This window comes from Callithrix jacchus, chromosome 4 (genome assembly GCF_049354715.1).
Source record: "Callithrix jacchus isolate 240 chromosome 4, calJac240_pri, whole genome shotgun sequence".
Classification (NCBI taxonomy): Eukaryota; Metazoa; Chordata; class Mammalia; order Primates; family Cebidae; genus Callithrix; species Callithrix jacchus.
The window spans coordinates 106,552,581-106,566,515 of NC_133505.1; the positions used below are offsets into that span (position 1 = coordinate 106,552,581).

A 13,935-nucleotide genomic window follows, 5' to 3' on the forward strand; every position below is an offset into this window, starting at 1 on the left:
AAGCACCAGCACATATACCACCTGCCTCTAAAACCATTGAGTTTTCTTATAGTCCCTGTTGTAACTGCTTATTAAAACAAGGTTACTAAATAAGTCTATTCATTGTTGCCTTTGTTAGATAAATAATAACTTATTTTTCTAGACATATTTTAACTTCAGCAATAAATCAGGAAATTAGAAAATCAATGAGCTTATGAATATTGCCTCCACCAAAACATCACAACCTCATTTGACCAATGGTTATTTAAAATCTCTACTTTCATGACATGAAAATCCCTTTAAAATGTATGCTATGAAAATGTTTAAATTTGGAAAACATCTGGCATGTCAAACTATTTGAGAGCTTGTGGTTTTAAGTACATTGTTTGAGGTGGTGTATTTGGAAAGAATTCACTTGTTATCCTCAGGCTTCATAGGGAAGTAGCCCTAAAAACAAAAGTATGTGGTAGTTCACTACAACCATGGAGAATCAATAGTCATCTATTTAATTTGCTAAGACAATGTAAATTAGTAACTTCCAGCCAGATGTGTGATATGGACATCAAACAAACTGCAACCTGTTCATTATGAAAATCCTGTCAACACACACAGAGCCACTTGATGACATTTCATCTAAAGCAATTTCCACATTTGCAGCTATAAAAATTGTCCTAAGACTTTTTGTACCAGAAATTGAAGCTGAGACTCATAAAAAGGTAGTCAATTTCAGCTTTTTATCTGTGTGCTGTGTATACATGCTTCTGTGAGTTTATTTACATTTTCATTCAGAGGTATAAAATCTTTTAACAATGGGCACCAGGCTCTTTTTCCTTCTATTAATCATTTATTTATCCCCATTACATCTTTTTTTAATTTGATATAAAGTTGTTCGTCTAATCCTGCAGTTCTGAAGGAGTATGTAAAGGCAAGAATGACAGAATCAACAGAAGAAAAAATGTACACTTATCTACTGAAAACCAAAACAGAATATTTCAAAATGACTTCAAACATAAATTAAGTTTACCCATTGGGAGGTCTAACTTGCATTCAGATCATTTATATGGGTCTGTGTGACTATATACCCTGCTGTTTGATAAAAAATGATTACTAACCACAGGCACCCACCAGAGAACAGGGTGTATGTGTAATGCTTGTGATGTCTCAGACATACAAAGCACCTTCTTAAAGAATGTCCGTTTCCTTTCCATGGTAAGCAGACATAATTTTTCATCCTCTAATACTACTGCTTCACAGAGTGGCTTATTTTGTGAATTATGCCTTGCCATTTTCTCTTGCATTTATTTTAATAATATGAAGAACTATATTCATAAAGTTGATGGTTCTGTTTCATGAAATCCAAAATATTGTTATCTGTTCTGTATTAAAATACACAGCCTTTTTGCTATTATAAAAATTATATGTTAACACTGTTTTCTAAGATAAAAAATTAAAAGATTATTCTTAATTGCCAGCTACTATTCTTGAATGTTGAATCCTCATCTAAGCCAAATTCGTTTTCTAAGTCTATTGAATTAAATTTACTTATTAAACAAGACACGGAATAAAGAGTCTTACTGCCAAGCACAATATTTCCAACTACTACATTTTTAATTTGGCAATTTAAAACAACGCGAAATGAATCTAGTCCTCATCACCTATAGTACAGTCTGATTCCAAATAGCACCCCTTAGCCAACTTCCTAATGTCTAAATAGCATTCTACTAAGTGCCTGGTGTGTCAACGCTTCTAGCTTCCAAAGTAAACAATCCATGAGATCCCCTAAAATCACAAGAATTTCAACCTCTACCAAAAAAAAAAAAAAAAAAAAAAAAAAAAGGTGGGGAGGTGGGAGTGACATCTGCACACACAAGAGTTCTTCACAAAGTCTTCAAACCTAAGCAATTCGACTTTCAGAAACATTATACAGAACGTGCTTTCTTCACCAGCCACACACCAGGCCACGTGATCAGCCTGCAGGGCCACACTGGCAACCAGAAACGATTATTGTTTCTAGAAAGAATAAGGCTCAAATGCAGGCCTCTGCAGCCTCCCTGTCAGTCGCGCCCACAGGTGTTAACCGGAGCTCAGCTCCTCACTCAGTGAAGCGATTACACTCCGCGCGGGGCCTGGGCGCCGGCCAAAACTTGCAGAGTTCGCTCGGGTCCCTTTGCTTTCTGCGAGTTAAAGTCAGATCCTCCCAACCGGGAGGATCACTTAAGCCCCCTTTGTGGTTTCGGGGGGAAACCACTCTCTCAGAACTCTTAACTTTGATTGGAGACTCTGGATAAAATTAAGAACTTCAAACCCCAGATTAGAAAAAATGAAACAGATGTCCTGTTTGTTAACCATAAATGCCTCCGTACGTCGGATCCTCCCCCACCCCCGCCCTCTCTCTCTCTCTCTCTCTCTCTCTCCTTCTCTCTCTCTCTCCCTCCCTCCCTCCCTCCCTCCCTCCCTCCCTCCCTCTCTCTCTCTCTCTCTCTCTCCTCTCTTTCTTTCTGCCGCATTAAGTTTTATTTAATGCAGAGTTCGCTTAAAAGGTTAAGGGAGAAAAAGAAAGAGAAGAAAGCAAATATGGACTGTGGTGGAAAAGCTCCTAAATCTTTCTCCAGAATATAACGAAGAAAGCCTCTTTAAAAAGATGAGTGTTCGACCTGCCTCCTCTTAGCGCAGCCAGCATTCGAGGGTCAAACTGGCATTTCTCTTGGCCCCAGCCTTGTCTAACCCGGCCCTGCCACCACCCACACTCTCGCAGAGACCAGGATCGCCTGGAGTGGGTGAAGGTGTCTCAGTGTTGCACTCACGTGAGGACATAGTTGACGCTGACGATACAGTGTGGCCTGGAGGAGCGGCTGTTGTGCACGATGGTCGCGTAGCTCTGTACCCAAACCCAGCCGCCGTGTTTCGCCAGAAACCTGTAGTATTTGGTGGTCACCTGTCCCTTCACCAGCACTGATGGGGAGACAGGAGGCAGATGGTGGTGAACCAGCCTGCCCGAGACTGGTCCCAAATGCAATCCCTAGTGGTGAGAATTGAGGGCCCCCTGTGGGCTCTAATAACTGCACCAGGCAGGAGGGAGAGATGACAGGAATTGATTGTTCTGTTAAATTGCATGGAACCCTCCGGCACCCTCACAGGGATGATACCGGGGTGGCCAGATGTCTTCACCATTAACAAAGGGGGGAACACAGAGTTGAGATTTCCTCCAGATTCGCTTTTCTAACCGTGTAAGTAAGGCTCTGGGCAGATGAACTCTGGCGCTCACGTTCCCTGCCCGGGAGTTGATGCTCAAAACAAAGCTGTATCAAAAGCCAGGCGAGTCACTACACGTGAGCGCCAGCCCTGGTTTTTGTTCATTTTTAGTGTGGTTCGCAGATGGGGGAAAAAAATACCAATAGGAGAATACTATACCTTCTGGGGGATTTCTCCTAGAAACGCTTTATCCGCCTGTATTAGCGGTCCGCGGATGTCAGAGAATTTAGGTGAGCCTAGTGTCGGAGCAGACCCTCACCGCCACCACCACCGGGCTAGCTGGGCTGCCACCTGTCCTCTAACGAGGGACTTAAATCCCGGCTCCCCCACCCCTAACCAGGGGACGCGCCAAGGTTGGCTGGGTACGGGTCAGCGTGGCGCCTTACGTAAGTGGTGCGCGCAGCGCAGGTGGAAGGTGTCGCATCCGTGCACATGGTGATACAGGGTCTTCTCAATCAGGTCCTGAGGTTCGTACCCTGTCAGCTCCGCCACCCTGCGGAGAGCAATTCCAGCGGGATGAGTGCAGGCGGGGGGTGCAGGGATGCCCCCCACCACCCTCGATAGCCGTCTGAGACCTAGGTGTCCGTCCTCACTTTCCAGGGCCGGTTAAGTCGCCTCATCTGCAAAATGGGCTCATAGTTTAAATAGAAAGCTCTCAGTCACTAAGCAGGGCATCCCTCAGGCTAGGGGAGGCCTCATCCGGCCCTGCCCACCCACCTGGAGTCCAGAAAGATGAGCTTCATGTCCAGGCTGGCGCGGAACATAAACATATTGCTGTGTAGCTTGATCTCCGTGACGGCGCTGGGAGGCAGCGAGTGGCCCACGGCCACCAGGCCCACGTTTTGGTAGCAGCCGTCGAAGGGTGACATGTCCAGGCTGTACTGGCGGATCTTCAAGTAGCCGCTGCAGTGGATAACCTGAGGCAGGGGAGAGAAAGGGAGACTCAGCCACAGTCGAGAAGAGCCCCCAAAAGGTGGAGAAGGGGTTGAAACTTGTTGAAACTCCACTCAGCCACAAGCGCTCTGCGGACCAAGCCCATGCACTAAGGGATCCAAAGTTATTGGTGCTTCAAGGGGTCTTAGTAAAGTCACACTGAACTCACCTAGGAGTGTTTAAAAATGCAGAGGCCTGGCCCCACCAACACTAACGCTTCCGAAGTAGGACCCTGAAACCTGCTAAAGACGTTCAACGACATTCACGTGTGACGCATAACTTCGAACTAAAGCTCTGGTTTCTAACCTCTCATGTGACTCTATGCGTAAACTCTTAGGAATCCACCAAAGTTACCCTCCCCTTCAGAGGCCTTAGGGACCCTAAAGACCCATCTCTACGGCTCACAAATTCATATTCCCCGCGGCCACCCAGTATTGGGACCCAGTCAGACTTTGTCTTTAAGCGTAGTCCCCAGGTGTTCACAAATTTCCGTGGCCCTCCTGGAGCGTCCTGGCGCGGGCTCCTCGGCCACAAGCTGGGGGCTCCCTCAAGGGAAGGCCAGGGGGAGGGGACATTCTTCCTACTCCGCGCGGCGCCTCGCTTTCTGCGCCCTCTGACTGCACCCGGCGCGGATCTTCCAGCTAGGCACCTTGTAGCCGCCGCAGGTGAGGCCGGCATTACGCTTGGCCAAGACGCACTTCATCCTCAGGAAGAAGGAGCGCTCTATCTCATACTCTGGGAAAGAGGAACGGAGGGAAGCTCAGAACATGTGATATTGGCGGCGTGGAGGCGCGCGTCTCTGCCACGACTAATTGGGGGAAAACCACAAGCAGACTGCGAGGGGCCTGAGCGTCCCAGGCACTTGTCTACCTTACCCTGCACGAAGTGAGAGTGGTAGGGCTGATGGGCGGTGAGCACCGCCGTCATCTCGTCGTGGTCTGCCGGGTGAATGTATTCATAAATGCTGTTTCCGGTCAGCTCTACCTGTAAAGAGGAGGATGTGGCCGCCCCAGTGGCGGTGGAATGCCCGGTGAAGGGACTGACAGATTAGGCCAGGGGAACTGCAGGACCGTGAGGGCAGCAGCCAGAATTCTGGAATCGGCCCTGAGTTCTAATTCCAGCTCTGCTTCTTGCTATCTTTTACAGCCCATCTAAGATTCTGCTTCTTGTCTATATAATAATAGCAGTGATAATGATGATGATAATGACAGTAGTAGCAGCAACAGCTCCCTGGCAAAGTTGTTTTTTTTTTTTTTTTTTTGAGAGAAGGAAAGAAAGAAAGAAAAAAAAGGAGTAAAGGAGAGGAAGAAAAAGAGGGAGAGAGAATGGGAATGCTCCTTTATTCTAAAAATGGGTATTGAAAACCTCTTTTATGCCAATAATTGTGCTTAATAATGGCCGATTAATATTTCATTTAAACCTATGAGTAGGTGCGATGTGGTACTGACAATAATGTATATTTTATGTATTTAAAGTGGAGAGCTCTATAAATGTTTATTAAGTTTACTTGTTCCGGATCTGAGTTCAAGTCCTGGATATCCTTGTTAATTTTCTGTCTCGTTGATCTATCTAATATTGATGTGGATAGATCTGATAAAGTTCTGATAAAGACATCATGAAATAAATATGTAACCTCCTCTCATGTTGTCTGGCTTATGGTAGGGACTCAAAAAAGAAGCCATTGTTTGGGCCTAGAGTGGAAGGTAAAGGAGAAGAGAAGTTGAGAAATGGAGAGATCCAGACCCTTTTAAGAGTATTCCTGCCAACTATGAGATTTCCAGCACCAGAAATGTGGATATAAAAGGTTTAAAGAAGCACACTCAACCTCCAACCCAGCCCCCTACCCCTGCTTCCAGCTCTGACTGTAAACACTGCAAGTGGGGAATGTGAACCACTCACCTACCTGAGAAAGACCCAAGTGGACTGAGGCTGTCTCTGAAATGTACATGATCTTCCCATCTGGGGCCACCACGAAGATGAAGCCATCCAAGGTCTGGGGAGGCAGAAATAGAGAGAATAGAGAGCCCTCTGGGCCATCTGGAGAAATGGGAGCAGGAGGACAGAAATTAGAGACTTTAACCAAAAGTGTAGAGAGATGGAATGGAGCAGAGTTGGCAGGAAATGGCATAGAAAACTAGCCACATACGCCCCTTTTGTTCATTCTAAATTTGTAGGCATCTAGGGCATGCAGCCCAATGGGAGAGATCCAGAGTAAGTGGCGGACAAGGCTAGTGCCCTCTAAGACTCCGGATCCACTTAAATTAACAGAAAAAATATATTCATAAAACACAAACACAAACTCTCTCTCTCTCTCTCACACACACACACACAGTTCTGGTGGTGAAAAATCACAGCCTACCTGCTCTGTAATGAATGGAAAGAGTAATATCAGGGTTTGGGAATAGCAGTGCAGTATGCACTACTCGGTCAACATGGAAGGGCTGGCAGTCTAAAGTTTGTAGACAGAAGAAAGCTGGCCAGTGACTCTGGAAAGAGTCCAGGAGAAGGGGGTCTAGAAGATGAGAAGCTTTGCAAGGAGCAAGTCCATAGAGTAGTGCTATAGTGTGTATGTGTGTGTATGTTTCCATTGATACATCAAACTCACAGGCTCTCCAAGAAGGAAAGTCTTAAGACTTTCACTGTCTCTATCTCTATGAATAAGGCCTCAGTCCAGGCAGAGACAAGAGTTGTCAGACCAGCAGGGGCAACTGGCCTGAGGACAGTTATAATGACCACACAGCTAAACAGACAGTGCTGAATAGGCAGGGGGCCCAGATCCTGAGTGACCAGAGGCCTGGGGGACAATCAGGCCTTAGAGGAGCTGATGTTTGAGCAGAACCTTGAACAGGAAGCTTGAAATGGAGGAGGAAGAAAGAGCATTCTAGATGGAAGGAATGAAGTGGCAAAGTCTGGGTCTGGGGATAGTGCCAATCTAGGGTATTCTGAGATGATGAGTTTAGTGTACCAGAGACAGGACTGAGGAGCTACACCTGTGATAGATTTTGGAGCTTGAAATGTCAGTTTGAGAAACCTGGAGTTGCTCTGTAAGCACTTGAGTTCTAACAGAGGTTTCCAAGCAGGAGAAGAGCATGCTTAGATGTGGCCTTCATTTAATTTTATTTTGTTTGGCAGAATGTAGACAGTGATCTACAGGAGGAAGGAGAGCAGAAGAGGATATCAGAGAAGGCAGTTGCAGCAGAGATGGTCAAGCCTGAAATAAGGTAGTCACAAGGGGCATTTAAAAAGGGGAGAATCTAATTCAGAAATGGTTCTGGATGTGGACTTAATTGGTGATAGAGAGAGGTTAATGTCAAGGTTTCAGTGAAGGCACTCAGTAGAAGGTGACATCATTAACCAAGATTTAGTGAAATTTTGTATGAGTAGAATTCTGGGGGAGGGAGATAGTGCATTCTTGTCTTGGAGATGCTAAACTTCAGGTGTAGGCAGATTTCCATTTAGATGTGTCCAGTTCTCAGTAGAAAACAAAAATCTGGAGCTCAGGAAGAGAGTCTAGACTGGAGAAACCAGTTGGGTTCATGTGAAGAAAGGAGTTGAGAGGCTGTTGTTGGCTGAGATTACCCATTTGGCCTCGAACCTGTGACAGGAGAAATAGAGCTAGAACCCTGCGGAAATTACAGCATTTGCAGGCCAAGCAGTGGTGGGGAAATCAAAAGGGAGCAGGCAGATAGAGAAGAATCTGGGCAACAGTGCTATTTTAGAAACTGAGGGAAGGAGAGAATATTAAATCATCAGTGTCACCTCCTTCAGGTCTTAGTACCAGTGTTACCTTCTCAGTGACGCCCTCTCCAACCATCTCTTATGTTAAAAGGTACCACTCTTCCTTCCTCTCCTCCTTATTTTTCTCCATGGCACCTATCCCACCTGGTACACTATACAATGCCCCTGTGTGGGCTTGTAAAGCTGTTCTCCTTAGAATGTAAATTTCATGAGAGCAGGGCTCTCCATCTGGCATGCAATTGCTCCTCCCAAATTTGTAGAATGAGTGAGCTCCTTTAGGATAAGAGATGCGCATCTAATTCTTGCTATGAAAATGTGGTGGAGCCTGTGAAGAGCATGATGGGTGGGAGATATGCCAGACTGCAGGGATGTGGGAGTGAATGGGGAGAAGGTGGGCCATTGAAACTGGGAATGTAAGTCAGTCCAGACAGTAATGTAGGGTGAAGAAGAGGAAATAAATTGGCAAGAGCTAGAAAGGCTCAGGGAAACTTTGGGTTTTGTTTTTTGTTTATGTTTCTGAGGAAAATTAGTTGGGAATATGAAAAGATTGGGGGAAGGATACAGGGAAATCTGATAGAAGATGTTTTTGAGTTAAATGCCTTTCTAGATAAAATCAAAGGTGTGGCGGCCACGTCAGTGAGACAATGCTTGCCCAAGCCCTTTCTTTGTTCTGTGAAACTAAAATCTCCTTGGTGTCTGGGAAGGAGAGAGGTATAGGATAGTGATAGGAACAGAAGCTCCTGTCAAGAGATGCCACTCATGCCAGTCCACAGGGAAAACTGGCTTCAATTCCCCAAATGCTGCTTAGGTTCAAGGCTCCTAGGAGAGTAGCTCCCAGTGGACTTGAATAATAATACTAATGATGGTGCAGAGTTGGGGACAAGTGCAAAATCTAAAAATGCCACTGGGGTTTTGCAATTTAAAATACTTGTTCTATAACTTATGCAGCCAAAGAGCAATTAAAAACTGTGAGCACTACAAACCACAAGGTAATGGGAAGCCTTGAATTGGTCAAACTCATCATCTGGGGGCCGGGGGGTTGTGCTTAAGCAAGGGCCTGCACCCAGCCTGGGCTGGCATGAAGGGAAATAGGAAGAGAAGAGGGAACCCAGACACTACAGGGAGACAAAATCAGTTGCAGATGCAGCTGAATGGGAAAGGTGTGGGCTTAAAGCACTGACAGGTCTTTCTACCAGATTCCTGTTGTTTCCTTTGTAAATCCTTCATTTGGGATGTGACCCTGCCTCTTCTGCCTGATCTGGGGTGTTCCAGTTTCCTCAGCCCAATGGAGACAAGTGGTGCCCCCTCTCTCAGTTAGGTCGCCCTGATGGGGCCTGACTGGGCTACCTACCAAACCCCATGTATGGCTTGTCACCTTGCCTCCCTCTCAACCTCTTAAGGCATCATCTGCAAAAGCTAAAATTTTACTTTGTAGCAGCTATTGGGCTCTGAGAGGTCCACGTGAAGTCCAGATCCCCCTTTATTTTTTCCGAGAAACTAAAAGTCCAACTCAGGGCCAGGCACTCAGACCCTCAAAGCTTATGCGCCGCCGGAAGACCTGGGCCTGTACCTGGAGCAGATGGGAGCCCAGTTCTCGGCCAACGTTGTCCAGGGGGCTGGTCCGACTCGAGTGGCCCCACGCCTCGCCAAGCCCTGTGGAGACACAGAAACATCCTGTAGCCACTGAACCTAGATCTGGCAGGCAGTTTGTATTATCCGAGCGCCGGCCCTTTGGCTGGATACCATAGGGGAGCCCTCTCAACGTGGACAGCGGGGGATGGGAATGTGTGTATTTCAGTCGGCCTTCTGCTGCTCAGTAGAGGTTAGATTTCCTTTCCGGAACCAGACCTAGATTTTCAGGGAGGGCTGGCCCATGCCTAGGGCTCCCTGGCAGGACTCCAAGTGGCCCAAGCTCCAACTACACCCCACTGATAACATAACTTTCCTGTAGGTTCACTAGTGTGTTTACGGGGGTGAGGGCACTCTGCTTCTCGCCCAAAGTTTCATTGTCATCCTTTTCCCGAGGTCGAACTGGTCCCGACACCCAGCGAATGCCACTGCCAGCCCGCAGAGACCTGAGAAGACTGGCCAGGTCCAAAGGGTCCCTGGCGGGCTTTCTGATTGGCTGCGGGGCTTCTAACGATTCTCCTCCCCTTGGCCTCTGACTTTAATCCCCATCGGAAAAATCAGTTCCCTGGCGGCTGATTTACAGCCTGACTTTTACCAGCATCCCTGCTCAACCCTTCTTCCTATTTTTTTCCCCTCCTAGACCCCTGCCTTACACACAACTCCTGCCCCATCCCCCTGCCCCCCACCAAAACCCACATGGGCTTTTTCAGAAGTCAATTACTTTGGGGTGCTAAAACAACCTTTTTGCAATATTTTCGTTCTCATCTCTAATTGAGGCTCATTCAACTTTTCTACTTTACAGGTACTGTATTCTATTAACAAAGACCGTCTCTTTCTCTCCTTGATGTTTTCGCCTTAAGATCTTTGGAGGCTTTGCCGCAAACTTTCTCTGGTAATGGCTAAAATATATAAAGCTCAGGACTCTTGTGGCTTATTTCTAAAAATTTAATATGGAGACTGCTAAAATGTTCTTTTGAGGAAGGAAAAGAAAAAAGGCAGAAAAGCTTCCGAAGACCTGTGTTAAGCTATTTATGGGTAATATATTTTTAATAGTGCTGCTGCTAAAATTATTTTAACCAGGTAGTTAAATCCTCTTATTCTTACACCATTAAATAAAGTTTAACATGACCTCTCCCACCCCTCAGAAAGGTGATTCACTGCTTTAAGGGGCAAATCACCAAGAAGTACACAATGATAAACACTCGCCTTGTAATATGAGGTTGGTGCAGATCTTTCAAAATAAAACATGGAGTTGGATTTTTAAAAGGTGTTGGCTAGGAGCTGCTTCCTAAGCAAGCGATCAAAGCCTTGGCAACGAGGAACCGTGAGCGCCCCTTAAGCTCAAATCCGGTCTTTCTGGGTGTTTGCTCATCTAAATAAATCTAACGATTTCCCCACCACTCTGCAAACACTGATGCTCCCCGCCCGCACTCGGGACTCGTCTGCCTCTCTGGCTCCCGGTCAACTCCTCCCGACTCTTTAGCCCGCCCCAGCTTTCCTCCCCGGAGTGACTCCGCTGCCCTGGTCCCTGGGGTCCTCCTGGACATTCTGGGAGGGCCCAGTCACAGTCACCTGTACACACCCCTTCGACTTCTCACATGTATTGCTCTTCCCGTCTCAGCCAACCTATTCTCCTTGGTTTCTGTCACGATATGCTCTTTTCTTTTAAAATCCCGGCTCAGACATACCCACTCAGAAGGAGTGACATGAGGGATTGGTTGCGGTGGTCGCACAGGGGAAAGGGGAAAGGACCCTGTTGGGAAAGCCGAGGGCGCCGGCGACGTTGGCCCTTGGGCGCTCTGGGGCCCACGGAGGCCTGAAACCCCAAAGCTTGGCTGGGGCAAAGAGCCAGGGCACTCGGGAGAGCCCAGAGCGGGCGGAGGCTGCAGGCTGCGTTGCGAATGAGGACAGGTCTCGCGCGGCTCCCAGAAAGGTGCGAAGCCTGAACTTAAGGCCAACAAAATGTCTTTAACCTAAAAATGTGAGGGTCTCTCAAAGCGGCCAGAAGACACCCGAAGCGGCCTCCCAACCAGAATGATCTGAAAATCCCCCTGGCTGGGCTCAGGTTAAATACTGGTTCGGAACTCCTGAAGCCAACCAAGGCTGTTTGTTGTTTTGGGTTTCGGCCTCATTACTATGCGCCTAAGAGGGAAAAGAAGACTTCCCCACAGGTTAATAAACAGCCCGACTGGCGCAGGTTAACAGAGGCCTCCCTCGCCCTCTCCTGCCCCACCCCCACCATCTTTTAAAGAACCTTTTGCTTTCACGGAGCGTTGCCTACTCTTTCTGTTCCCAGTCAAAATGTCACGGTGTGTCTGGGTTAATGTTTTATAAAGGACTGGCTACCCTTGTCTACCTGCCGGGCTTTCCCGATCTAATATCGAGAGCACCTCCCAAGTCCTAGTAAAGTGTCCCCCTTCCCTAAAGTCTCGAAGTAGGCTGAAGACCTTCTTCCTGGACCCCCTCGCCTCCTGCCTTCGGTGACGCACGCTGGCACACCCAATTTCAGTTGGCGAGGGGGTAAGCTGAGATTTCGTTTCTGCACTTGACCTACCGCAGAAAATTCGCAAATCCTTTGATTGTCTGTTTAAAATGAGGAGGAAACCAGCTCCCTTTGCGGCGGGATTACAGTGGGAACAAGATCTAAAGATTCTCTTGTAATTCGGTGAGGCCGAGGGAACGGGGTTTTGCAAAGGAGAAAAGGAGCTCTGTGAGGGAGGCGATAACTAAATCGGGTTTTAGACAAAAGGATTTTCCTGAGCTAAAGTGGCCGAAGACAAAGGAAAACAGAATCTATTTTGGAAGATTTCCAAGATATGCCACATTAACCTTAGCTGATAAATTTTGCTTCTCCCAGGCCCCCCTCTTCCCTTAAAGTCTGGTTTATCATATTTACATAAGTAGCATTAGAAGGGATGTGTCTATTATGGATCTAAAGGGCTAGCTCACATTTCATGTGAAACCCAGGCAAGTTTCACTGTTGCTTTACCCTCCTTGCTCGGTTGAGCCATTTCCATTTAAATACCCCCTGACCCAAGGATTACCTCAATGGACTGACTACACGGGTTTTGTAATTTCCTGAAAATGAGATTTCGATTTATAAAACAAGAAACCAATTAGTAACCAAATGAGGCGAAGTAGATCCACTAAAATTGACCTAATCCCATAGGCACCATTTAGGCCCGTCCTTGGCGAATGAATGATGAGCCCCAGTCTAGCGTGAGCTCAAAGCATCATCCAGCTGTGTTATTGCAAGCAGCAAAAATAAATTGATAGAGCTTTTCCTTCGGAATGAATTTCATACCCTTGACAAAATATAGATTACAGACCCGGCATCATCACCCGCCTTCACTCAGAAAGGAAGAGGGGGAAGAGAAGAGAGTGTTCTACTGTTCTTTTAAAATTTTTCTTTCTTTTAATAAATAAACACTACATCTCAATAGAAATGTATCCTCCTTGCAGTCCTTCCCGGGAACCTTCACCTCCCCAACGAATTGATGTCCCTTTTAGGAAACGGGAGAGTGGGGAGGAGGCGCTGTTCCACGACCTGACCACGACTTGGTGACTGAGGAGGGAAAAGCCCTTCGAGGCCGAGGCCACTGCAGTCCCTGAACAGTTTGTCTCAACCAATTGGGTGTCCCTTGAGAGTATGTAGGAGAGTCTGGCCCAGGGGATAATCCTGAAAACTCCAAATCCCATGTATACTGCAGGTCCTGCGCATCCTCGCTAAATGCATACTGTCCAAGCCGTCCCCCCGCTGAGGCGTCCAGTGGCCTTCGTGTTCAGGCTCCGGGCGACTCCGCTGCCCGGCTCTTCGGAGAATAAAAGGGACCGGACGTTAAATGGGTGCTACCAGCCCGAACCAAGTTCCTGGAGCCTCACTGGCAGGAGGCCGCTTCACGCAAGAAGGAGCACCCGACCCCACCTCCGGCGCTGCGGCCCACGCTGCCTGCCGCCCTCTCCTACCAAGGTGCCGGAGTAATTGACCCGAGGGCATTAGCGAGCGCGAGGGGCCAGGACTTTTTCCACGCAGCATCCTGGACTCCACAGTGTGTGCCTGCCTCAGCAAGGGACCTGACCTCTCCTGCCTGCCGCTCCCGGGCCAGAGACTCTGCGGCCCTGTCCGGGGAATCTACTAATGCTACTGTAAATGTGGGGTAGCGATGAAGGTCACAGCGCTGACCCCCACCTCTCTCTCTTTCTCTCTCTCTGCGCCTTCGTTGAGCTCCGGCCTCCGAGTTTGGGCTTAGTTTGGGCTTCTCGTAAGGGTCGAGCCTGCTGGCCAACCTGGCTGCCAGAGCTGGAGCCCGCCGCGAAAAGACTGCAGAAACACAGGGAGGGCGGGTTTCGGCCAGGTCTAGACTAAAACTGGGTTGTTTATGAGACAGTCCGGCGTGGCGGCCG

The 13,935-nt window shown here is 47.6% G+C and overlaps 1 protein-coding gene across 2 annotated transcripts in view; it reads right to left on the reverse strand.

The window, feature by feature from the left end:
* SIM1 (SIM bHLH transcription factor 1) overlaps positions 1–13,935 on the reverse strand; it is an 81,723-nt gene that overhangs the window by 61,240 nt on the left and 6,548 nt on the right. The window contains exons 3-9 of one of the 2 annotated variants that reach the window (XM_002746862.5): positions 9,473–9,555; positions 6,068–6,157; positions 5,040–5,148; positions 4,814–4,899; positions 3,949–4,148; positions 3,618–3,724; positions 2,784–2,931 (exon numbers count right to left, since the gene is read on the reverse strand). In XM_002746862.5, coding sequence (XP_002746908.1) covers positions 2,784–2,931; positions 3,618–3,724; positions 3,949–4,148; positions 4,814–4,899; positions 5,040–5,148; positions 6,068–6,157; positions 9,473–9,555 — 823 coding nt within the window. Of the gene's footprint in view, positions 1–2,783; positions 2,932–3,617; positions 3,725–3,948; positions 4,149–4,813; positions 4,900–5,039; positions 5,149–6,063; positions 6,158–9,472; positions 9,556–13,935 lie in introns of both variants that reach the window. The other variant, XM_054254288.2, reaches the window with a different exon arrangement.